The sequence below is a fragment of the Ornithodoros turicata genome, chromosome 1 (genome assembly GCF_037126465.1).
Source record: "Ornithodoros turicata isolate Travis chromosome 1, ASM3712646v1, whole genome shotgun sequence".
NCBI classification, from domain to species: Eukaryota; Metazoa; Arthropoda; class Arachnida; order Ixodida; family Argasidae; genus Ornithodoros; species Ornithodoros turicata.
The window spans coordinates 165,013,411-165,039,688 of record NC_088201.1 but is presented as its reverse complement, the minus strand read 5'-3'; the positions used below and the strand labels follow the sequence as shown (position 1 = coordinate 165,039,688).

The 26,278-nt window shown below is 48.2% G+C and overlaps 3 protein-coding genes across 4 annotated transcripts; all 3 read left to right on the top strand.

The window, feature by feature from the left end:
• Positions 1–7,437: 7,437 nt before the first annotated feature.
• Positions 7,438–10,839, top strand: LOC135372461 (membrane metallo-endopeptidase-like 1). The gene is made up of 2 exons (XM_064606072.1): positions 7,438–7,522; positions 9,833–10,839. The coding sequence occupies exons 1-2, from the start codon at positions 7,493–7,495 to the stop codon at positions 10,661–10,663; spliced, it is 861 nt and encodes a 286-aa protein (XP_064462142.1). The 5' UTR covers positions 7,438–7,492; the 3' UTR covers positions 10,664–10,839.
• A 138-nt stretch (positions 10,840–10,977) lies between these two features.
• LOC135388740 (neprilysin-2-like) lies at positions 10,978–11,916 on the top strand. The gene has a single exon (XM_064618506.1). The coding sequence runs from the start codon at positions 10,978–10,980 to the stop codon at positions 11,914–11,916; it is 939 nt and encodes a 312-aa protein (XP_064474576.1).
• A 3,891-nt stretch (positions 11,917–15,807) lies between these two features.
• On the top strand, positions 15,808–20,381 carry LOC135372448 (alpha-(1,3)-fucosyltransferase C-like). 2 transcript variants are annotated; one of them, XM_064606064.1, is made up of 2 exons: positions 15,808–15,950; positions 18,986–20,381. In XM_064606064.1, the coding sequence occupies exons 1-2, from the start codon at positions 15,875–15,877 to the stop codon at positions 20,122–20,124; spliced, it is 1,215 nt and encodes a 404-aa protein (XP_064462134.1). In that variant the 5' UTR covers positions 15,808–15,874; the 3' UTR covers positions 20,125–20,381. The 2 variants fall into 2 exon arrangements, with proteins under 2 accessions (XP_064462134.1, XP_064462127.1); XM_064606057.1 differs by having other exon boundaries at positions 18,934–20,381.
• Positions 20,382–26,278: the final 5,897 nt, after the last annotated feature.

Here is a 26,278-nt window from a genome sequence, read left to right as displayed (position 1 = left end):
ACTCCGAAATTTCCCAAGGCAACCTAACGTATTCTTTGCGGAAATGGGTTCCCCGTCGTCATTTTACTCAGTATAGCGCATAACCCCACTCGTAATGCAATGGCAATTGGCAAAATAAATTCGCCGAAAATCCGTAGAAATGAGAGCCCTTGGCACCGCCTCTTTTTTGACGCCTCTAAGTTTGAGCGCAAAGCTGCGAAGAAATGAGGTTATATTGACACGCCACACGAGGGGGAAAGGGTTACAAACACAACCTACAGAAGAGTTCCGCTGACAGGTATCAGCTTTGCCCACGTCATTTTCAGGGTCGCGCTCTTTTTCCTTTATTCGTGTTTTGCTCAGTGTGTTTGTTGCTTTTGGGTGAGTACGCGGCTGTTTTCACTATGACCGCTGATAGCTGTCTCGTAGTTTTTCTGTACCACCTTATTGTCATGAACCTGTGTATGTGTGAGAGAGAGTTGTATGCGCGAACGGCTGTCCGCTCTCTTCTTTTTTCAATTCGTTTGTTTCAACATGCTACAGGTTTCTTCACATTCAACACACTTCCTGTGTACTTTGATTAGGTTATCATTAGCGTAAAAGCGTTCGAAGCGTTCGCCAGCAGTAAACACGAAAAGCCTGCACTCTTTTTTCTTTTTTTTCACAGTTCCAATCACTTCAGCGCGTGGTCGGGCTAAGCCTAAATGACAAAATTTCGCCGCAGCCCCGCCGTCCAAACACGCAGTAAACACGAAATGCCTGCGCTATCCGCGATATCTTTTCGTTTCACAGTTCCAACCACTTCTCGCGTGGCCCCTTCCCTCCCTGGCATGCATGGAAAATATAAACACTGTGCTTTCCGCCACTGCTAACACCACATCTCTAATCACGCGCCCAGGCACTCGAGCTAAGCCCCCTTTTTTTCTCGGGAAAACCCGCCGCCTGCTCCCCTCTCAGACACGCGTCGTCAATATGAACACTCCGGGCTTGGAGCCATTGCTAACACCACTCTCTAATCACGCGCCCTGGTTCAGCCTATTTTTTTCGGGAAAACCAGCCGCCTGCCCCCCTCCCTGACACGCGTCGTAAATATGAACACTCTCCGCCATTGCTAACACCACATCTCTAATCACGAATACGTTCTAACGAAGGATCTCTAACGACGCCCGCCATAAATATGAACACGAGACACTTACCGAGCCAACACGCCACACGTAGCAGGTCATCCTCCCTCTGAACACTCCTCTGGGCATTAGTCCACGTCTGTGAACTAGTGTTCCGTCTCTCGTCAAAAGATGCCCGGGAAAGAAAGGAACAATCAGACGTATTCCTGGCTGTGTGTCCAAGGTTAACGTACGCAGTGGGGTCGGCTTCTAATTCTAAACGACGAAATCTGGCCGAAGTCCCCTCGTCAAAACACGTACACGAAAAACCTGGGCAACCCTCGATATCTTTTTGGCACAGTTCCAATTACTTCAGCGCGTGGTCGGGCTAAGCCTAACCGACGAAATTTTGCAACAGCCGCTCTACCCCCCCCCCACCCAAACACGTAGTTAACACGAAAAGCCTGCGCTATCCGCGATATCTTTTCTTTTCACAGTTCCAATCACTTCTCGCGTTGAACCGTCCCTCCCTGGCATGCGTGTAAAATATGAACACTCTCCGCCATTGCTAACACCACATCTCTAATCACGCGCCCTGGTTCAGCCTATTTTTCGGGAAAACCCGTTGGCTGTCCCTCTCCCAGGCACGCGTTCTAAATATGAAAACACCTTGGAAAGAAAGGAACAATCAGACGTACTCCTAGCAATGTGTCCAAGTTTAACGAACGCAGTGGGGTCGGCTTCTAATTCAACTACGCGGGCGATTTCGAAAATTCAATGAAAATTTCTTGCACTATATCAGTCGTAACGCAATCCACTTGCCGCCATACTGAGATTAGCAGAGAAGTCATTAAAACGCTCTTTTCTTTACAGAAAAGAGCTGAACAGGCCAGTAACATGCACCACAAGAACCGATTCATCGCTAAAGCTTACACCCCCCGTCTACACTGCCTTACGTGTGCATTGGAATGATAGCAATCTGTCCGACCCATCAACACACGCATTAAACATGAACAGAATGCACTCACCGCAATAGAGTCATAATTACCGCGGAAATTGAATGTACAGCACGCCACTAGAAATAATCGAACGGTTGACGGGAAACACTGCACCTGGCCCGACCGCCTCTTCCTGCCCAAATTCTCCGGAGCAACTGGCGATAACTGGTTTCCACGGCAAAGGGAGAGGGCGCTCACCCCCGCTGACAAGCAAATCACTTCCGTTCCCCTGGTGACGGGAGAGCTGCGAGCGCCGCCACACGCGAGAGATGGCGATCCGATAACCGCGCGTCGTCTGCTAGCTCCAAATGGGTAGACTTGGCAGCGCTTTCCTAGGAATGCGGAGAGGAATGGAAATTCGGCGCTAGCAGACGATGCCTGGTTATCGGATCGCCATCTCTCCCGTGTGGTGCCGCTCGCAGCCCCGCCGCCACCAGGGGAACGCGATGACGCGAAGGCAGTACAGCCATTACGAACACCATGCGCTATTAGCGATATCATATGTTCGCAGTTCCAGTCACGGCACCGCATGGTCGGGCTAAGCCTAAACGACGAAATCCCGCCGAAGTCCCCTCGTCAAAACACGTACGCGAAAAACCTGGGCTACCCTCGATATCTTTTTGGCACAGTGCCAATCACTTCAGCGCGTGGTCGGGCTAAGCCTAACCGACGAAATTTTGCAACAGCCGCCCCCCCCCCCAAACACGCAGTAAACACGATAAGCCTGCGCTATCAGCGATATCATATTTTCACAGTTCGAATCAGTTCAGCGCGTGATCGGGCTAAGCCTAAACGAAGAAATTTTGCCGCAGCCCCCCGTCAATACACGCACACGAAAAGTCTGGGCTATCCGCGATATCTTTTTGGCACAGTGCCAATCACTTCAGCGCGTGGTCGGGCTAATCCTACATGACAAAATCTTCCCAAGTCCCCCCCCGTCCAAACAAGCAGTAAACACGAAAAGCCTGCACTCTTTTTTCTTTTTTTTTTCACAGTTCCAATCACTTCAGCGCGTGGTCGGGTTAAGCCTAAATGACAAAATTTCGCCGCAGCCCCGCCGTCCAAACACGCAGTAACCACGAAATGCCTGCGCTATCCGCGATATCTTTTCGTTTCACAGTTCCAACCACTTCTCGCGTGGCCCCTTCCCTCCCTGGCATGCATGGAAGATATAAACACCGTGCTTTCCGCCATTGCTAACACCACACCTCTAATCACGGGCCCAGGCACTCGAGCTAAGCCCCCTTTTTTTCTCGGGAAAACCCGCCGCCTGCTCCCCTCTCAGACACGCGTCGTCAATATGAACACTCCGGGCTTGGAGCCATTGCTAACACCACTCTCTAATCACGCGCCCTGGTTCAGCCTATTTTTTCGGGAAAACCTGCCGCCTGCCCCCCTCCCTGAAACGCGTCGTAAATATGAACACTCTCCGCCATTGCTAACACCACATCTCTAATCACGAATACGTTCTAACGAAGGATCTCTAACGACGCCCGCCATAAATATGAACACGAGACACTTACCGAGCCAACACGCCACACGTAGCAGGTCATCCTCCCTCTGAACACTCCTCTGGGCATTAGTCCACGTCTGTGAACTAGTGTTCCGTCTCTCGTCAAAAGATGCCTGGGAAAGAAAGGAACAATCAGACGTATTCCTAGCTGTGTGTCCAAGGTTAACGTACGCAGTGGGGTCGGCTTCTAATTCTAAACGACGAAATCTGGCCGAAGTCCCCTCGTCAAAACACGTACACGAAAAACCTGGGCTACCCTCGATATCTTTTTGGCACAGTTCCAATCACTTCAGCGCGTGGTCGGGCTAAGCCTAACCGACGAAATTTTGCAACAGCCGCTCTACCCCCCCCCCCCCCCACCACCCAAACACGTAGTTAACACGAAAAGCCTGCGCTATCCGCGATATCTTTTCTTTTCACAGTTCCAATCACTTCTCGCGTTGACCCGTCCCTCCCTGGCATGCGTGTAAAATATGAACACTCTCCGCCATTGCTAACACCACATCTCTAATCACGCGCCCTGGTTCAGCCTATTTTTCGGGAAAACCCGTTGGCTGTCCCCCTCCCAGGCACGCGTCCTAAATATGAAGATACCTGGGAAAGAAAGGAACAATCAGACGTACTCCTAGCAGTGTGTCCAAGGTTAACGTACGCAGTGGGGTCGGCTTCTAATTCAACTACGCGGGCGATTTCGACAATTCAATGAAATTTTCTTGCACTATATCAGTCGTAACGCGATCCACTTGCCGCCATACTGAGAGTAGCAGAGAAGTCATTATTAACACGCTCTTTTCTTTACAGAAAAGAGCTGAACAGGCCAGTAACATGCACCACAAGAATTCATTCATCGCCAAAGGTTACACCCCCTGTCTACTCTGGCTGACGTGTGCATTGGAATGATAGCAATCTGTCCGACCCATCAACACACGCATTAAACATGAACAAAATGCACTCACCGCAATAGAGTCATAATTACCGCGGAAATTGAATGTACAGCACGCCGCTAGGAATAACCGAACGGTTCACGGGAAACACTGCACCTGGCCCGACCGCCTCTTCCAGCCCCAATTCTCCGGAGTAACTGGCAATAACTGGTTTCCGCGGCAAAGGGAGAGGGCGCTCACCGCCACTGACAAGCAAATCATTTCCGTTCCCCTGGTGACGGGGGAGCTGCGACCGCCGCCACACGCGAGAGATGGCGATCCGATAACCGCGCGTCGTCTGCTAGCTCCAAATGCGTAGACGTGGCAGCGCTTTCCTAGGAATGCGGAGAGGAATAGAAATTCGGCGCTAGCAGACGATGCCTGGTTATCGGATCGCCATCTCTCCCGTGTGGTGCCGCTCGCAGCCCCGCCGCACCAGGGGAACGCGAAGGCAGTACAGCAATTTCGAACACCGTGCGCTATTAACGATATCATATTTTCACAGTTCCAATCACGTCACCGCATGGTCCGGCTAAGCCTAAACGACGAATTCTCGCCGAAGTCCTCTCGTCAAAACACGTATGCGAAAAACCTGGGCTACCCCGAGATATCTTTTTGGCACAGTGTCAATCACTTCAGCGCGTGGTCGGGCTAAGCCTAACCGACGAAATTTTGCAACAGCCGCCCTACCCCCTCCCCCCAAAAAAACACGCAGTAAGCACGATAAGCCTGCGCTATCAGCGATATTATATCTTCACAGTTCGAATCAGTTCAGCGCGTGATCGGGCTAAACCTAGACGACGAAATTTTGCCGCAGCCCCCTGTCAAAACACGTACACGAAAAGCCTGGGCTACCCGTGATATCTTTGTGGCACAGTCCCATTCACTTCAGCGCGTGGTCGGGCTAACCCTAAATGACAAAATCTTCCCAAGACCCTCCCCCGTCCAAATAAGCAGTAAACACGAAAAGCCTGCACTCTTTTTTTTTTTCACAGTTCCAATCACTCCAGCGCGTGGTCGGAAGAAGCCTAAATGACAAAATTTCGCCGCAGCCCCGCCGTCCAAACACGCAGTAAACACGAAAAGCCTGCGGATTATCCGGAGCAAGTGGCGATAACTGGTCTCCGCGGCAAAGGGAGAGGCCGCTCACCCCCACTGACAAGCAAATCATTTCCGTTCCCCTGGTGACGGGGGAGCTGCAAGCGCCGCCACACGCGAGAGATGGCCATCCGATAACCGCGCGTCGTCTGCTAGCTCCAAATGCGTAGACGTGGCAGCGCTTTCCTAGGAATGCGGAGAGGAATAGAAATTCGGCGCTAGCAGACAATGCCTGGTTATCGGATCGCCATCTCTCCCGTGTGGTGCCGCTCGCAGCCCCGCCGCCACCAGGGGAACGCGAAGGCAGTACAGCAATTACGAACACCGTGCGCTATTAGCTATATCATATTTTCACAGTTCCAATCACGTCACCGCATGGTCCGGCTAAGCCTAAACGACGAATTCTCGCCGAAGTTCTCTCTTCCGTTCCCCTGGTGACGGGGGAGCTGCGCATACCTCACACCTTGCATCCAAGGGCACGAAGAAGCCTTTACCCTTCAGGCACTGCTTCTTGGGGAGGACTTCTAAGCGGAAACGAACAATGATGTCCTTTGTTCCTGTTGGGACTGGCCGTTTGCGTATCCTTTTGGGTATATCCTGCTGTTGGATCGCGGTGTAGGGTTGACGACATAGTGGGATGCTGGTGACGGTGTCCCAATACAGTGTTTTGCTCTTCAGGGTCTTCTGTCGAGGAATATCATGATGCGCTGCGCGATTTCCTGATGGAATTTCAGAGTAAAGGAACTCCCTACGCAAGGTACACAGAGTGGTCAAGATCCACTGCAAGTGGTGTCGAGACCCCAACGCAGGGCACGAGCAAGTTCTCAGGAAGCTGCGTAGCCCTTTGGTGTGCGTTGGCACTGGGAAAGCTGAAAGCGTGTGGACTTTGTCTCGATCTGCAGAAATTACACCAGGACACCAGGTGGCCAAGCTCCTTCGTCTACCGATATCCGAAATGGCACTTCTTCGGATTACTAGTTGGAGTCTGGCTGAAGCAATGATCTTCAATGTTCGATAATGTCGTCAAGATAACATAGGCAGTTGTTCCAGCCTAATCGGCGCAATAGGGAATCAATCATGCTTTCAAGGGTATATCGGGGACATTCCATAATCCGAAATGCATGACAAGTAGCTGATAGAGGCCTTCAGATGTCGTGAACGCGGTTTTGTCGATGTCGTCAGCAGTCGGAATCTACCAATAGCCCGACCTGAGATCCAGCTAGCCCACCATACGCGGCGTCGGATATTCTCTTTCCGTGTGACTCTGTTTAACCTTCGATAGTCGACACAAAGTCGTACGGTACCATCGTTTCTTTCTTTACCAAAACAACAAGAGAGGGCTACGGACTTGCAGATGGCCTGGTGATGTTCCGAGGGAGCATGTCCTATTCCTACTCTTCGATGGCACGTCGTTCCGCAGGCGAAAGTTGGTACACTCGTTGTCTCAGTGTCCGTGTGGTGCCAGTGTCGATACGATGCTCAACACGTTGGGCAACCACCAGGGGCGACTTGTTTACGTCAAAAAGTCTACGTTCGAAGAAGTGAGAGGAGGCTTAAGCGGGTCTTTTTATCTAGGTGAAGTTGACACGTACGTCACCATACCGGAAGGCACAGATCCTGGCAGAAATTATATTAGTACCACGTCATCGCTCTCGAACTCGGGCATTATCATATTTATGGATACAAAAGGCGTGTACATATTGCAAGGGTAATGTGGCTTGTGGCCACTGTACCTAGCGGTGGAAGAAGAAGAAGAAGAATTTACGGTGCACGCAGTAGCTGTTTCATTCTTTTCTCTTTCCTTCTGCGCATAATTGTCTGCGAAAGACTTGATGCAACGACGTGAGAATTCCCGTTCAAGAACCCTCGCCTGTTGTGATGCCTTCTGCAGAGACCTCAATGGTCCAAGTAAGCATTTTGGGGCAGAAACTTCCGCAGGATTGAAATTTTTGAGTAGCGTGTTTATATTCGCCGCTGACTGCGGTGTGCTTATACCGGGTGTCTCGGTTATATCTCCGGGATAAATAATTGAGAAGAACTTTCTTGTTTACAAGTATATGTCCGGTACCACCTACAGGCTGCGCACCGTCTGAATGGGTGGGAGGTGCTCATTATTTGAACAAATTCAAATGCGTTTTGGGAAAAAACATAGCTTCTAAAGCAGGGCGCCGTCGGCTTTAAAATGGGTGCTACCTTTTTTTTGGGACTTTGAGTGGACACCTTTTAGAGAAAAATCTGCCACCCAAGCGGGTCATTTGTTTAAGTAATTAATTGGTTTCGGTTTGCATATTTTGTCGCGGCTTGTTGCGACGAAGTGCAAAAGGACGTAATTCATTGGTGCACATGAGAGGGGAAAAGCGTCCTTTTGCGCTTCACTGCTACCAGCTGCGACAAAAATTTGTAAACCGAAACCAGTTAATTACTGCAACAAATGACCCGCTTTGGTCGCAGATTTTTCTCTAAAAGGTGTCTACTGTGGGTACCAGAAGGGGTAGCTGCCTTCGATAGCTGTCTTCCGGTCGAGTTGGACTTCCTGAACCTACCCTAGGTCGTCATGGGTGCCATTTCGGAAACAAAAAACCAGTAAATCTCAGAAAAGGGCAGTAAAGTCCGAACATTTCTCCTCGCAGTATGAAAGATAACTTACGAATTTTTATCGAAGTAACAAACCCTGAAGTCAGATAATTGCACACGTACGAACGTCATTTGAATTCTTTATCGCGAATAAACCTAAATGAGCGATATTTATGAAGCAATATTTATTTTTAAGTTCAGTACGAATATAACATACCCGCAAGCTATAGATACTTCTACTAAAAACACATTTTTATGCAGAGACGGGGGATAAGACAAATGACGCCAACGCAAAGAGCGTGCACGAGGTGGGGGGACGCTGGGGACCGAGCCCCGTGCACACTCCAAGGGAAAGGCAGTGACACAACATGGACTAACCTTAACTAAACCAACTCACCAGTCTAGCCAGCTAAAGCCACCAGTTCCCCAGCGCCACCTAAAGCAGGTTTATTGCTATAGTACAGCCGATGCTGTTACCTTCACGCACACAAAAGGAACGGGATTCCTCCGACGATGATTCCTTGTCTGTCCCCTTTACAAGGAGGCCGACAATGATGCGCGGGTTCTATTTGGTCTCCTCTACTGGTTTGTCCAATCATCGCGCGAAATTCTGAGGGGCCCAATGAGAAGCCTCTCCTCATTGTCAGGCTTCTTGAGAGGAAGAGCAAAAACGTGCAAATGTATGCACTATAGTGCCTTTTAAGTACTTAGGAAAAGCTCGATCAACGAAATCATATCATCGTAAATACGAGCGTCCAAGGTTTTGGTTTTCTAACAGCCCGAACGTGAAACGATGCCTCCCTTGCACTCTCTGCGGGTCCTTAAAGGGACAGTCCGGGAAAACCGGAAGTTGATTTTTTCCAACTGTCACGGAAGCTTACATGCTGGGTGGAAAGTTTCAGCTCACAAAACGGCGTGGTTTTCGAGATATCGAATAAAAAATACTCCTCTGAAGACATCCGGTTTCGTTTTCCTCCCTCGCATACTCCTTGCCCCTAGGATCCTCTATGTACGTCAGCCGTCACGTGAGCATGACGTCCCCAATGGACAAAGTGGAGCGGAGGACTGCGCCGTTGCTGGGAATGCAGAGAGGTGTTTTTGTCTATGAGTGTACTGAACAGAAGGCTACGTCGTGATACCTGTGTTTACATTGACGCTACTCTGCATTTTAGTCTACATAACGCGTGATTGCTACTCAAAAACATCATAATGGACAAATGCTAGCACGCAACAATCAACTATCGCGCAAACAGGCATGGGCAAGTCACGTGCGGCATTGCTCTTATGCACGTCACGCGAGAGCTCGCTGCGGCCTTTACTCGGGACCAACTGCGGCATAGAAAAATGTCGATTATAAATCGTGCGATACGATTTCTTCTGAAATATTTTGCACAGTTGTTGTGAGGAGTATTAGAAATCATAAGGCGGTGTTTCCCAGACCTATGTTTTCGACCGGACTGTCACTTTAATATCACAAACACCTTGTGACCCGTGCTACATTTGAAAAGTTGGTAGGGAAAGATGAAGAAGGATGAACACTCGCATAGAGCGGTGAAGAAACCTAGTCGAGCAAAACTGCACATTTGTGTAAGATTGTCACTTGAGGCAGGCTGGTATTTGCTGATGGGGTTTGTCTCTTTACAGAACCCGGACGGACCTGTTGTGGAGTTTGCATGGTCAACCCTTTCAGCGGCTTTAAGCTGGATTGGAGCCACCGTGCTTGGCCTCGCAGCGGGAACCATCGTTGTCACATCGCTGGCATATTTCAAGGGACACTACAACGACGTGCAACGAAAAAACTCCTCAGAACGCCTGCACGTCCAACTGTGCTACACGAAGAGCTGTCAACATGCGGCCGAGGCACTAGCCACTACCCTGAGTTTCAACGTCAATCCTTGCCACGACTTCTTCCCCTTCGTCTGCGACAGATACAACGAACATATTCCAGACGCCTTCACAGGTGGACGCAACAGTATCTTGAGTTACGCCATAGCTCTTCTGTTCGTGCCCCCGGCCGCCGAGGGTCGTCAATTGTCTGCCATTGAGAAAGCCGCCACTTTGTTCAGATCGTGCATGCGTCTCTTCTCATCGGACAACCAGGATTCCAGGTATGTGCTCTCCAACATGATGGACGACATGCACGTCAGTCTGGACCTTCCGCCCCCGACTTTCGATCCCTTCGAATCGATAGTACGCTTGGGATTGGAGTACAACATCCCCGTCTTCGTATCCATCGCCGTTGGAAACAACCTCGACCGGAGAAAGGGTAGAACCATGCAGATATTGCACAGCAGCAGAGAGCTGGAGTGGTACGCCAAGAGGAAGAAGAATCGCAGACAGGCACGGAAGGTATATCACGAGTGCTACAAGGCGTACTTCAAAGGCACGTACGACCAGACGTCGTTAGGCATCAAAGCCGATATGTTCGCGAGAGATATTGATCAGGCGGAGGAAGATGCTTCTAATATCGCCTGAATGTCCCTCTTACGGACTCAGATAGGCCGTCATACCAGGAGACGACAGTAGGACAACTTCCAGGTGACTGGCCGGTTGTACTGATAAATCTCGGAAAACAATATGTCCACGAGAAGGACGTGGTGTTCGTCGACCCAAAAGCCACTAAATTTATCAAAACTTTGCGTAGCCGTTTTGATGACGTTGAAATGAAAATCCTCATAGCGTGGGTTTTGCTAAGAGAATACGGCGTGTATGTTAGTCCGTCTCTCTTGGCGAATCTATCGCCGTCGCGATCGCCTCGAGACCTGTGCTCTGCACGGGTTTCGGAAGTAATGCCGGTGGCGTTTTCTGCGTCCTACCTTTCTAAAGTTATCACTGAAGACGCTATCCAAGCAGCGGAGGGCATTGTGCTCAACGTCAGAGACGCCTACATCGCATCGCTCATCAACACCAGCTCGCTCGATGACGAACCGAAAGCAGCCGCCATCGCAAAGTTGAAGGCCATGGAGTTCTATTCAGCGTACCCAAAGGGTCTCATCGACGTCCAGCAACTAGAAGCGTATTACGAAGGATACACACCGGAGGAACGGGAGCCATTCTTTGACACTCGGCTGCGAGGGGCTAAAGCGCTCCAAGCAAAGAAAATGAGCGCCATCAACACCGGGGCTGTGTTTCCTGTGTATGAATCAAAAGTATTCTACGTGGTTCACAGCAATCGGTTAGTAGCTTTGGCACCCGCTCTTCGACCGACGCTCTTTATACGAGACGGTCCGGCGTCGTTCAACTACGGTGGGTTAGGAGCGCTAGCCGGACGAGAGATCATGTACGGGTACGACTTGAACGGCAGCACGTACGACGCGTTCGGAAATAAGCACAACTGGTGGTCACCACCTGCGAGGGACCACTACTTGAAACAAGCGCAGTGTGTGAGGCTGTCGGCTTACACCCTGACCGAAGGAAGCGTGAAGTTGGGCAGCGAGGCAGGTGATGTACTCCTCGCTGACTTAGTGGGTCTGCAAATGGCGGCCAGAGCCTTTCAAGCTGTCGCTGGAGGAAAGGATCCCGTGCTCCCAACACTTCCATTCTCTCCGATGCAGCTATTTTTCCTCGCTCACTGCTACAAATGGTGCGACGGGCATGACGAAACGGACGGCCTTCGCCATAGGGAACGATGCAACGTTGCCGTCACGAATATGGCGGAATTTGCGGACGCTTTCAATTGTAAACTCGGCGACCGTTTAAACCCCTCTGAGAGGTGTTCCTTCTTCTGATGGAATACTTAAGATGGTGATAATTGAAGTTATTCCTAATGGACGTGCACGAGGTAAAGACCAAACAAACAATAAACCGACGCATCATGTTTGTCTTGGAGAATTTGGGGTGTGGTGTTTTGGTTGAGATTTCGCGTTGTGCAGGGAGTTGAGAATTGTTTAAGGATTTGACACATACCTTCATTTTTAGGTGACTTAGTAACAGTTGTCGATTCTGCATTTTCTGCTGTATACATTTGAACATGCGAAGCATTAACAAACATTTTCATGAACTCACCGTGTTGGCTTAAAAAAATATTGCAATACAATAGGTGCAATACAATGTAGCTCTGTTCGAAACATGGCTGGGTGACCTGAGCGATTCCTTCTACACCATAAATGTTTACGACTCCCAGCGTAGTAATTGTCACGGTGGGGTTGCTCTATGCGTAAGAAATATACTGTACAGAGTTCGAGCAGATATCGCCCTTTTGTGAGAACATCTTTCTAGAGATTTCTGAACCTGCATCCCTCCTACCCCATCTTGGACCGTAGTTATTAACATTTCCTGGCCACCCCATGCTGGTTGCTGTTGTGTACAGATCACCACAAAATCCGACTATTCATTTCCTGCAATAACTTGAAACGTTGTTCTACTGTTCCTGAGAGAAGTATAACGCTGTCACACTAGGGGATTTAAATATCAATTTGCTAAGCAATGATTCAATTTCGACCAGCGGCATGGCCGAGTGGGCTAAGGCGTCCGCTCGCTGGTGGTAACCAAGGTCGTGCTGTAGAGTGGGAGGTGGTGGGTTCGAATCCTACCGTCGGATGTGCTGTCTGATGTTTTCCCTGGGTTTTCCGAAGACTTTCCAGACGAATGTCGGCACAGTTCCCCCTGAAGTCGGCCCAGGACGCATACTAATCCCCCTGTCCCCCACTCCTTCCTGCTGTCCTCTCTCCGTCTGTCCACATCTGCACGCCGCTCATAGCCACAGTTGCTTCGCGACGCTAACACGTAATCAAAAAAAAAAAAAAAGATTCAATTTCATTACTGTGCGAAGAGGTGTATTGTAATCATGGGTTCGAACAGATGATGCGCTTTTCAACAAGGTACTTCACCGCCGAGAGAAGCACACCAATCGACCACTGTGTGACAAATCTAAAGGAGGTCCACTCAGCGAGCGGCATAGCTTCCTGTGACGTCAGCGATCACAAGTTGACTTACATTACCAGCAAAACACAGAAGGAAAGACTAGTGTCACTAAACTGAGCCCGCCATCTTGAGTCAGGCGAGGCTGCGTCCCATTAGCAATGGGATGCCAATGTCCCGCTTCTCCGGTGGAGAACAACGCGCTGTCGAACCAGCTCGCAACCCAGGAAACTGGTTTTGGATGGAGGGAGACTCAGCATGGATGGCGCGTTCTTGGAAGGAGAAACCACGTGACACGATCGGCCCAATCGCGAACACCGAACGGCGGCTCCGGCGCGGAAAAGGAATGCGGTACTCTGTATAGTCAGTGACAACATAAGTCATACACTTGACCCCGCCCCCACACACGAATCGCTCCGCGCGCGCGAATGAAGTGCGGCGCGGCCAAGTAGGGACTGGGGCATAGGTGGGGAAGTTACTTTTATTTTGTAGTGCACTACCGTTACTCACTACTTTTTCGAAAAGTAACGCGTTACGTTATTTGTTACTGTTGCGGTAGTAGGTAACGCGTTACTAACGCCGTTACTTCTGATAAGTAATGCCGTTACTTTTGCATTACTTCACCAGTTGTCCTTATAATATGTACCATTTTTGGTTGAGTCACATAAGTGCATTCCGCAAATCAACACAAGCAGTGTTGGGCACAAACAAGGGTCACGCATGAACACAACTTACATGTACGATTTATTGCAACGCAGTAGTAGTTGATGTTCAAAATTTTCATCTGTGAGCTTCACCCGTTGGGCTGAGATGACGCCTAATGACCAGTGAGTGCTCCTTCTCAAGGTTGATAGAGACGGTGACCTTTTATTTCACACAGTACAAATTCAAACAGCCAATCCCTTGGTACTTTGTTACGTGTTCAGAAGGCAGAGGCTATTTTTCTGCCGCTTTTGCCCCATTTGTCCGAAAAATACCAGAGGGAGTGAAAAACAGAGGTGGAAAACAAAGGTCACATCTCAACCAGGGTAGGTCAATAACCCTTCTTTTGCGTTCTTCGTGGGTGCGGATGTGACCTTCTTGTCATTGTTGAAGGTGAATAGAAAAAATCGGTGATTTTCACGGATTCTGCACGCACGGTCCTCGCTCAAGCTTTCAAGTTTAGACGATGAAGCAATGTTCCCGAACACGCAGTAACGCATAACGCCGTTATGCGTTAGTTATTAAAAATGTAATGACGTTACGTTACTCATTACTCTTCTCCCAAATGTAATGCGTTACCATATTTCACTACTCGAATGTAACGCGTTACCGGTAACGCACTACTTTGTAACGCGTTACTCCCCACCTATGCATCCAAGGGCACGAAGAAGCCTTTACCCTTCAGGCACTGCTTCTTGGGGAGGACTTCTAAGCGGAAACGAACAAAGATGTCCTTTGTTCCTGTTGGGACTGGCCGTTTGCGTATCCTTTTGGGTATGTCCTGCTGTTGGATCGCGGTGTAGGGTTGACGACATAGTCGCGGTGGGAAGATGCTGGTGACGGTGTCCCAATACAGTGTTTTGCTCTTCAGGGTCTTCTGTCGAGGAATATCATGATGCGCTGCGCGATTTCCTGATGGAATTTCAGAGTAGAGGAACTCCCTACGCAAGGTACACAGAGTGGTCAAGATCCACTGCAAGTGGTGTCGAGTCCCCAACGCAGGGCACGAGCATGTTCCCAGGAAGCTGCGTAGCCCTTTGGTGTGCATTGGCACTGGGAAAGCTGAAAGCGTGTGGACTTTGTCTGGATCTGCAGAAATTACACCGGGACACCAGGTGGCCAAGCACCTTCGTCTACCGATACCCGAAATGGCACTTCTTCAGATTACTAGTTGGAGTCTGGCTGAAGCAATGATCTTCAATGTTCGATATTGTCGTCAAGATAACATAGGCAGATGTTCCAGCCTAATCGGCGCAATACGGAGTCAATCATGCTTTCAAGGGTATATCGGGGACATTCCATAACCCGAAATGCATGACAAGTAGCTGATAGAGGCCTTCAGGTGTCGTGAACGCGGTTTCGTCGATGTCGTCAGCAGTCGGAATCTACCAATAGCCCGACCTGAGGTCCAGCTAGCCCACCATAGTCCAGCTAAGAGAAACAGCTCGCACCGTGTAGGCAAACGACCGCGTCGTCGATACGCGCCGTCGGATATTCTCTTTCCGTGTAACTCTGTTTAACCTTCGATAGTCGACACAAAGTCGTACGGTACCATCGCTTCTTTCTTTACCAAAACAACAAGAGGCTAATGGACTTGCAGATGGCCTGGTGATGTTCCGAGGGAGCATGTCCTATACCTCCTCTTCGATGACACGTCGTTCCGCAGGCGAAACTTGGTACACTCGTTGTCTCAGTGTCCGTGTGGTGCCAGTGTCGATACGATGCTCAACACGTTGGGCAACCACCAGGGGCGACTTGTTTACGTCAAAAAGTCTACGTTCGGAGAAGTGAGAGGAGGCTTAAGCGGGTCTTTTTATCTAGGTGAAGTTGACACGTACGTCACCATACCGGAAGGCACAGATCCTGGCAGAAATTATATTAGTACCACGTCATCGCTCTCGCTGGAGTGGGTCCGAAAACTAAGCGCCCTAACAACGAACTCAGGCATTATCATATTTATGGATACAAAAGGCGTGTACATATTGCGAGGGTAATGTGGCTTGTGGCCACTGTACCTAGTGGTGGAAGAAGAAGAATTTACGGTGACATGAGCGGGGCACGCAGTAGCTGTTTCACTCATTCTTTTCCCTTTCCTTCTGCGCATAATTGTCTGCGAAAGACTTGATGCAACGACGTGAGAATTCCCGTTCAAGAACCACCGCCTGTTGTGATGCCTTCTGCAGAGACCTCAATGGTCCAAGTAAGCATTTTGGGGCAGAAACTTCCGCAGGATTGAAATTTTTGAGTAGCGTGTTTATATTCGCCGCTGACTTCGGTCTGCTTATACCGGGTGTCACCGATAAAACCGATAAAAACCGGGCTGTTTGGTGGTACATTCTAAAAGCGATAAAACCCCAGTGCAGGGGACATGTACTGACGAAACACAGACGAAGCACTGACTGACAAACACCTTTAATGGCAGAGGTAACGCTTAAGTACACCAACTGCACCGAACGAACCCCTAGTGGTAGCCAAGGCCATCATGCTGTAATCACATCAGTTATCACGCAAACAGGAGCACCAAGTAAACGCACCCCCCCCCCCCCCCCGAGAACCTGAATTCGGGTTAGTTATCAATGAACTGCTGAATTTTATCCATCAACAACACGGAAGGCACGCTAATACAACTATCGCCAGCCTGTTTTATTCGTAAAGCTTCGTTATAAATAGGAACCCTTAACTTATGACTTTTAAACAACACTTTCGTGTTTTTGAACTGCGGCTCACACCCGGAATAGGTTCTTAAGTGTTCGCCCCCCCCCCCCCCAGCTTACCATAACCCTTTCCTCTCGACGCTCGATGTTCCATCAAACGTACATTAACACAACGTTTAGTTTGACCAATATACTGGCACCCGCAAGACAAGGGAATTGAAGAAACAACACCAACACTGCAAGCCACAAAAGGATCTACGTGTTTTACACGACATCCCCCAGTTTTTGTCCGGTTAACCCTAACCCATCAAAGACTTGAGCCAATAACCCCTTTTAAAAACCACATCAACACTATGCCTACAGTCTACCTGTTTTAGGCGGTGGGAGACTTGATAAACATACGGGATCACTCCAACCCCCTCCAATCTCTTTGTTCATATCGCACATGAGGATCACAAGGTTCCTTTATCAACCTATTTACGACATCACTGATTATATTCTGAGGATATCCAGCGTCCTCAAGCCTAGTCACCTGCTCCATGCAACTCGACCCCACCTTATGAACACACGACCTCACCAAGTACTGAATTTGACCATTTTCTTCCCTTTCCACAGTAAACTTTAAACCCAAACCCTCTCCAACGAACAAACCCTGTATACCCGATTCATCTCCTTCCATACCCACACATACCAAAAAGTCATCAACATACCTAGTAATAAATTCAACCCCAAGTCTCCCACCCCCAAGCTCTCAGAAACAGCCCTATCTACCTTAGCCAAAACCAAATCACTAAGTACTGGAGCAATTTTTAATCCTATACATACACCCGACACATGCACAACAGTAGAATCTAAATACAATTCTAGAATATCCATGAAAACACTATCTGATACACCCACAGTATTTTGAAAGGACACTAACCCAACAGATATTGCTTCCTGTACACACGAAGAAATGATGCGCAAAGGCAAACTATAGAACAGATCAACAACATCCAAAGAGAAAAAAAACGAACCTTTATCGCTTTTAGAATGGACCTGATTCGTCCGTTCATTGCTGACATGGGCATTACCTGAACCAATATAAGATGTTCTATGTATTTGGTAAAGGTGGTGGCATGAAGCTGTCACAAATGTTTTCAGTAGATATCAACATATATCCACCACATATTTCATTTTCCGTACGCTCCTTTTTTGTATCTAATATTTCCCACAATGGGTAACAGGAGCCGTCTTTAAAAAGAGTAATATATAAAAGCTGCTAGGGACAACTAAGAACTTTAGAAAGACAGTGGCATTGCCTTCGAAAGAGAAAGCAGTCAGTGTATGATATTGCTTGTCTTGCGAGCTTCTGCATATTAGAGAGCCCTGCTCGTCTGTGCAACGAAATGAAGCGGGTGTGGAAGGAGGTTTGATTCGATTACGAACACAAACAACGTTGAATCCAGGAATTACTGGGAGTATACCTCACCATCAGTATACCATCTGTGTTTCTTACCGCCTTTGCATTGAGGCATTCAGTAGATAATCGGAAGTTAAGGTTCCTCAGTGCCACACAATTGCGCGTTTCTCCTCTCCAGGTCTCTATTCTGTCCGTGATAGGACCTCCTCAGGACATCTAAACCTCGATGTCCACAGGAGATTGTGTCAGGGACAAGACTAGGCGGTGACTCAGGTTCGAATCCGGGCGCCGAATATGCTGTCTAGGTGTTCTTCTTCTTGTTTTTTTTTTCCTCAGACAGCCTTAAATGTCGGCACAGTAGTCTGCGAAATCGACCCAGGATGCACTAGTCCCAAGCCATTTTCGTGAAAAGCACAAATGAAAATTTCTTATGCGCATTCTACCTTTTACAAACAGGAGTCCCTTACTACATTGAATGAATACAAATGGGTTGACTCTGAAAGATCACGGGAAGCACACCCACCCTTTACGGCAGCCTGCCAACTGAGCATGATTCTGGTCATCAATGTAAAACCTAGATATGGGATATCCGCCAGCTGGGCTACTAGCGATTGCTAACGATTCATAAATTTGATGTAGATCGAGAGCGCTTCAATATTTCTAAGTAGGGATTTGGAGGAATGCGTACCGATAGCACAGAGGATCCATGATAAGATTTGGAAACCCAAAAGCCGAGTGTCGAGCAGAACCATTGGATCACTTCGTGTGGAACGACTCATTTCTCCTAGTGGAGTAGTTAACGAACAGCTGTTACTCTACCGTTTTACAACCGCCCTCTTGCGCGCCGCTCATAGCCAGAGTTGCTTCACGGCGCTAACACGAAATTAAATAAATGAATAAATAAAGAAACAACCGCCCTCTAATAAGAGCGTGAAAACACGGTGCCGAGAACACCTGGGGAGCACGATAAGGGCACGAGTGGCCGAAGTACCAGAAATGTAGGAGGCCGGCCGAGCGCCCACTCATTTGTCTCTTATCTCTCCGTGACTCACGGGATCAGGAGTGTACGATAACAGCCGCGCGTTATTGTGTGGATTGTCTCTCTTCCGTGAAACACTTTTGCGCAGCTCATGGCACGAAGTCCACGATGGGCACCGCGGATACTCGTACTCGTTGCAGTGGCCGCAATAGCGCTGTACATCTACGGGACTGTGTACCATTCTGGAGGCCTCCCACTTCATCGTACGCAAATGCTGTACGGACACATGCCGTGGTACAGCCGGGCGTCTTCCACCAACTTCAGCAACATCCCCCGGACATCCACAACGGACATGCCCCGTATCTTGCTGTGGACACCATTCTTCAGATCGCGTCTGCTGGGGCTTTCTTCGCAGGACGAGATTGAAATTCCGGAGTGCAGTCGCCGCTGTCACGTCACTTACAACAGAAACCTTCTCTCTTCCAGCGACGCCGTAGTATTTCACGTCAGAGACATGAGCCTAAGGGACATGCCCGCACGTCGTTCGCCTGCACAGAAGTGGGTGTTTTGGTGTATGGAAGCGCCGCCCTATACTGATGGCGTCGTCCTCGACAGCATGAAATCAGTGTTCAACTGGACTATGACCTATCGAGCTGATTCGGATGTTCCTGGCGCATATGGATCGCTAGAGAGAAGAGAGAAGGGTAAAGAAATAGCATCGAGCAGTAAGAGAATATGGGAACAAAAGAATAAGACTGCAGTCTGGGTGGTCAGTAATTGTGCCGCGCACAGCGGACGAGAAGCTTTCATAAAAGAACTGCAGCGTTACATTCACATCGACGTCTACGGACGATGTGGGACTCACAAATGCCCCGTAGATTCCTACGATGCTTGTTTCCGAAAGTTTGAGTCTGAGTACTACTTCTGGCTCGCCTTAGAAAACGCACTGTGCCGCGACTACGTGACGGAAAAATTGTTTTACGCTCTCGAGCGCATCATCGTACCCGTTGCCCTGGGCGCTGTTAACTACAGTGCCGTAGCAGCACCGCATTCTGTGATTGACGCGTCTGCCTTCGAGGGACCGAAAGAGTTAGCTGATTATATGGAAAACGTGAAAAGTGATTTCCGATTGTATCAAGGGTATCTCGAGTGGAAGGACAGGTACGATGTCGTCGGCTGGAATGAAACATTCTGTTCTCTGTGCGAAAAATTGTATAGTGCACACTTTAGAACTAAGTCTGCAGTCGAAGACTTGTCGTCATGGTGGATCAGAGACTCGGGGTGTTATGAGTGGAACGACGAACACTGGAGAGCTCGGAGAAGGAAAGACATCGTTTGACACGGGAACCGGACATTCCGGTACGGGACATTTTAGTACGGACATTGCGGTGCACGGGTATCTTGGAGCACGGATATTTCGGTGCGCGGGCATTTCCGTCTTCTTTTCGGCGAAAGAGAAATGGAAGATTAATTATTCCCAGAACACTGAGAAACACGAATGTGGTTTAAACACTGTGCGCCCGTATTTCATACCCACTCCCAGAGTGGAAAACCTCCCCACTTCATCATCGGAATATATCTGTTGTTGTTGTTGTTGTTGAAGACTGTATTTAATTTGCGAATACCTGTCAGATGACCGGTGAATACCTGTGACTGACCTGTGAATGAATACATGTGTACTCGAAGAGCTGTGACCCATACCCATGACAAACGGGCAGTGTTTGGTGAAAGGGGGGAGGAGGGGAATGATGTTCAACTAGAGAAAGGAGTGAGGCCTGCTTGCTATGCTTACATGTTCAATGGACATTTAAACCAATTGTCATTGAAAATGCGAGTAGCGCCACTAAGTGTGTAACTTGTCAAACTGTAAGGGAGGACTGGATCCAGGACAATTGCTCACCACCTCTTTCACCACACTTATACGTAATTTTATTTCGCGTTTTTATATGATGTAATTTTATTTCTCGTTCATGACGCTCGTACACTCGAGTTTTTATTTGTTCGCTGAACTGGGGTGTACCTCGAAATAAAGTGATCAAAATTCCCGTTGCAAAACAAACTACTGTAAGTAAAATGCACAGTCGCGCGCGGGAAACTGCCAACACCGAACTTAGACTAACCTGGACATAGAAATGCAAACACTGATCTTGGACTAACCTAATAATAAACTAACCAACGTGCTGTGCAGGCGTGTCCGCCCTGCTAAGCCTAATGGGCGCTAAGATGTGGTTTTCGTTCGCTAGACCGACTTGGACGGACATCGAATATTCGTGAATTCTCCCGGCTTGTGTTTGGAAGATCCTGGTGACGCAGGCATGGGCGTACCGAGAGGGGGCTAGGTCACTTGTGAAAATTCTGCACTCTTTATTCATAGGTCATGATGTTTTTCTCACATGTAATAATAATATGAATCTATGGACACCCGCACAGTTCGCAACGTCCGTCTCCAGGGAAGGAGGTTGAGGTGGTTGCACTCTCAGCTCCCCCCCCCCACCTGGAAGCACATTGCTGCTCCACCCCCTTTTGAAAAAAAAAAACCCTATAGGGACGTTCGCCTGGAGTTTGGCAGCGCGACACTAGCGCCGCGTTTCTCCCCTGGTGGTACGGGGAGGCAAAGTTTCAAAGTAGACTCGTCGGGCGACGAATACGATTACATGCGCTGTGCACGACCTTCCACCTGCTTCTGTGCAATATTTGAGAATGTACAGCCCGTGGAACGGGAAAAATAAAAGCCTGGACCACGTTACTGTTATAAATCGTACTGAACTGCACAAAGAACACCGGAGCGTCATCATAACATCATATCTGTTTTTCTGTTATTGTTTGCATCCAAACTCAAGCTGATAGCTGTGTGATTCTGCAAGCGTATAAACTTGAGCTGTTCGGTCTTTTGTATCTGCTTCGTGCTCCACGCTTATTTTTTTTTGTTGTTGTTTAAATATATATAATGAATCTCGTTCATGAGCTCGTCTGCGTCTACGCCATTCTGTCGTAGACGTAGACCCATGCGCAGACCTATATCTATAGGTCCATATATATCCATAGTACTATGTGAAAATCGTGAGTAATGTAGATTACGCATTCATTTTTTTTTTAATTCTTAGTTACATATTCTACAGATATAGGTGGAACAAATTCCTAGGCAGCGAGTGCGTGGGAAGCATACGAGAAGTATGAGATGTTACGAGCGCATCTAGGTCGCAAAGTGATCAGACCTGTGCAGTATGCACCGGGAGTCATTACAACTGGTCATTCGATTATGAAAGTTGTATTGCACTCGAGACATGTCTCTCGTTAAGTTAGTGCCTCAAAGTCAATAATCTCAGCCACAAAGACATTCAAATATTTGTTCTGATGACTGTTCTGATCTGACTCCCATATTCTTCTCTTTCGAAACAGTCACTGACACATATGTGATAAGTGGTAGCATGGTTTCGAGTAAGCGAAGAGGGAGTGTAACGCTCCTAAAAAGACCCAACTACTGGCTAATGACAAGTATGCATAGTGCTCGCTCCGTTAATTTTATAAATCATTACTCGGCTCTCACACCTTCTTCGTAAACCCGAGTAAAACATTTGAAACCAGAGATATCCAACTGTATGCATTCATGCTTTATTCTTCAGTTAGGTTGCGCTCAGAGCTAGTAGATCTACGGCATCTGGGGAGCACCGGCATTTTACTCGTATTTCGAGCCTGTCCGATAATATTCTGCCATGCGCCAAAAACGCGCCGCTATTGACGGTTTCCCTTCTTCCGACTTGATGGGGAAACAATCCCCGGTCTCTTTTGCCTTATGAAAATCGCAACACAGCTTGGCCATTTTGACACAGCACATACCGTGTGCGTGATCAGAGAATACGCTACTTTGGAAAACTTAGCACTATCGCCACAAGTGGCGCTGACTGCCGTAATCAGGAGCGCCCTCTGGCCCAGCCCAACAACCCTATAAGAACGCCCCATAGATGCAGGTCCTGACAGAGGCGCTTCAGGCGTGCCTGCAAGTGGACGACCTCCCTCCTCACCCTCTTCACTGGTGGATTTTTTAGATCTATTCGGAGCAACTTAGAAAGCTAAAAAAGAAGTTGAGCTAACACAAAAAACTCGAGCGCCATAAACGCGAAATAAAATCACAATATAAGTGTGATGAAAGAGGTGGTGAGTGACCAGCTTCAACGGTTCTCTGGTGCGCGATTGTCCGTCCTCAGCAGTTTTTTTTTTTTGGTGAGCAATTGTCCGGTGAGCAATAGAGCTCAACCCGAGAAACGTCGTCATGACGTTGGTAGACAGACTGACTGAAGCCGAAACGAATCGGATGGGGAGGGCTGGGTTCCACGAATGGGTACTTGTTCGCTGCCTCCTATTGAAAGAAAAGTAGGACCGAAGTAACCGAAGGTCGCGTCTATTTCAGGGACCATCGTAATCCCCTCAAGACCGTGGCTTCCGGGCGCGACATTGTTCGCCCAGAGCTTCGAGCGTAGTGCAGTTCTACCAAATTGGTGGCGCTGTCGAACACTATGACGTCAACTGTATACACACAGGGAGAGGCCTATTGTCCGTTCTCCGGGAGCACTGGACCCACTGCTCCTTCATAAGTTGACATGTTACACGCTTGACGGCGCTGGGCACATGTTCGATGGCCATTTGTTTTGGTCAGCACTGAAGATTGCCTGAGTGACAAGGGCATTACAACGACAAGGCCTGATGAAGGATTTCAAGGACATCGTAGAACGTGAAAAAACAATTGCAAGTTTCCGGCAGAAAACGGTTGAGAGCATTAAATAGTTTAATTAGCAGAAAACGAGACTTTCGTGCAGTAGGCTGCACTTCTTTAGGTTTGAGGACTTGTTACAAATAGTCAAGAATATTCAAGAATATATCAACGCAAGTCGCAATATATTCTTGACTATTTCTAACAGGTTCTCAAACCTTAAGAAGTGCAGCCTACTGCACGAAAGTCTCGTTTTCCGCTAATTAAGCTATTTAATGCTCTCAACCGTTTTCTGTTTACTTGTGATTTCAAGGACAGTACCAACCGTGATGGATCCCAAGTGCGCTGCACAAACATCCGCATCCTTACCTTCCATCAATATCGCTAGTGATTAGTTACGCTAATTTGTGGGCCCGTACATGGCGGTCTTTGAGCTACTGATCAGTTCCAGCTTTCTTTAGGGACAACACCACTCGTTATTTTTCTTCGTGTTATCACCGAAAGGAATATTTGCCGTTCTTGGCCTCGGCTCACAAGTTTGCAGTGAAAATGCGTAACGCTTGCGCTAGACTTCAAATAGACGAAAAAAAATGGAATCGTTTTATCCAATAACACATAGCTGTCCCGTAGCTACATAAGGGACAGTACATATACCCCAGCAAACCATATACAGGGTGTTTGCTCTAACGTGTCCAGAAATTATATTTAAAGCAGCGATAAAAGAAAAGCAAGTGGTACTTTTCTGGTACTTACAGTTACTGCTTCACTAGTAGCACCTGTTTCTTAGTCAAGTAGCTGAAAAGTAGGGCTCATTTCTTTTTTATCGCTCGCTTTAAGTAAAATTCCTGGACACATTAGAGCAAACACACTGTATATCCAGAAAATGTCTACACGATATCCCATTTTGGACGTTGGGATTTGCCACAGTGCCCACTGACATCCAGGAGACGTTCTGAGGACTAGCACTTCTTAGTCATTTGTAGATCCACGAGAATATCCTGTGAACGTCTTTTTAGGATATATAGCATAAATGGCATATCCTGCCAGCCGGGCGCTAGCGGCGTGGAAAGCGGAAACAAATTCGCGCTAGCGCCCCTAGGCGGATGCACAACAATTTGCAGACCACCGTGTTCACATCGGTGTAGCGCATAGGAAATGCATGAAGACGAAAGTTTGAGTGGTCGTACTTACTTTGTTATGCAGTGCCTGGTAACCACGATTTTTTTCGGAGGTTCCTCTGACACAAGTTATGCACTCTGTGGTAGCGGAAGTCTGTCAGTCAAGTAGGTATCGCGCCACGCGCGAAAATATGGCTGACCTTTTGGCACCCACCCTGTACTTGAAAACCTTCTGGCTCTGATGTTCAGTGTTCCTTTCAAATCACAAGGGAATTATCCAGATATAAGACTTCTCTTACTCATATACCACAAGCGCAACTAGCAAGCATTCTAGTCATCTGTAGTCATCTTTCAGCACATATACAATAAATTTATTCATCAACACACACACACACAAAGAAATCATGACGAGATGGGCTGATGCCGGTCAGCAAGCTGAAACGTCAAATCTTGCATGTTGCAGTGAACTTTGCGAATGTACAGGGTGTTACCCTATAAAAGTCTACCCGTGCCGCCATGCCGTATTCGCCAATTACACAATGCAGGTGGCACATTGTGCAATCTTTATACAAAGCTCATAAGGACATTTAATCTTGGTAAATTTCGAAGTGATGAGCGCCGCAGCACGAAGTTATAACTGAAAATGTGCAATTCCCGTAGTCAAAACAATCAAGATGGCTGCGTTGAGAAGAGCAGTTGACATGCTGCTCCCCAGACTGCGACGTGTCGCATATCCTGCCAGCCGGATGGAACTGCAGTTTTGATTTCGCTTTCGTTTAAGTGTCGTATTTTGCTCAGAAGTAAGCAACGTGAGGACCAAAAAGGACGACCCAGACAACCATCAACGTCCCCAGGACATCCCAGTTTAGTCATAACGTCCAGATCCATGATGGATGTCCGTTGGACATCGCCTGGATGTCCTAAAATATCCATAAATATCCTGGATTTATCCAGTGCTGACGTTGCAAGCTGAACGTCCCCTGGACGTCCTGTGGATGTATAGTATCGGACGTGTTGTGATACAGCCAATTAGGCTAACAGCTTTCTTAACAACGAAGGTGTGGTGCACTCTGGTCGCAACTAATAACTACATGCGTAAAATTACATAGCGCAAGATTTTGATGCTGGATCTTAGCAGCTATATTTTGATTGGCATCCTGCGAGTAATATTACACCAGTTTCGTTTACTCAATAGCTCCATAAAACAACGTGCATAGAACTACGACAGTACCAACCGTATGCGAGCTAGATTCCCTAGGATCAAAAACAAAGAAACGTTCCCCGCCATTCACTGCTGAGCGTCGTCTGCTGCATTAACTTGCACCGCCGAGCAAAAGCAGAAAGCGCCATGAGCATCGACAATAACGCACGTCATCATCATCATCCGCTCGCCACTGTGAACGTTCACACATGGAGGTAAGAAACTAAGGAGAGGGCTATAAGATCGGAGGGCCGTGGGACCCCTCTAGCGGTACCTCATGGCAATACCACGCCCATCTAGTTGCCCGGTCACGTGGACCACCTTTGCCATTGACCACCTTCAGATGCTACTAGTGCATCGAAAGCTGTGGATGTGCTTGTGTTAAACGTAGCAAATGTGTGTGTTTTGTCTTCTTTCAGCTACCTCCTCCTCCTTCAAAGAACTGGATGGTTTCTGGAGCTATGTG

Excerpts from the sequence above, each read along its gene's own strand:
- LOC135372461 (XM_064606072.1), top strand. The coding sequence starts at position 7,493 with ATGCCTTCTGCAGAGACCTCAATGGTCCAA. Across the intron at positions 7,523-9,832 it reads CAGAGACCTCAATGGTCCAA|AACCCGGACGGACCTGTTGT; the intron begins GTAAGCATTTTG and ends GTCTCTTTACAG.
- LOC135388740 (XM_064618506.1), top strand. The coding sequence starts at position 10,978 with ATGCCGGTGGCGTTTTCTGCGTCCTACCTTTCTAAAGTTATCACTGAA.
- LOC135372448 (XM_064606057.1), top strand. The coding sequence starts at position 15,921 with ATGCCTTCTGCAGAGACCTCAATGGTCCAA. Across the intron at positions 15,951-18,933 it reads CAGAGACCTCAATGGTCCAA|CTCATGGCACGAAGTCCACG; the intron begins GTAAGCATTTTG and ends ACTTTTGCGCAG.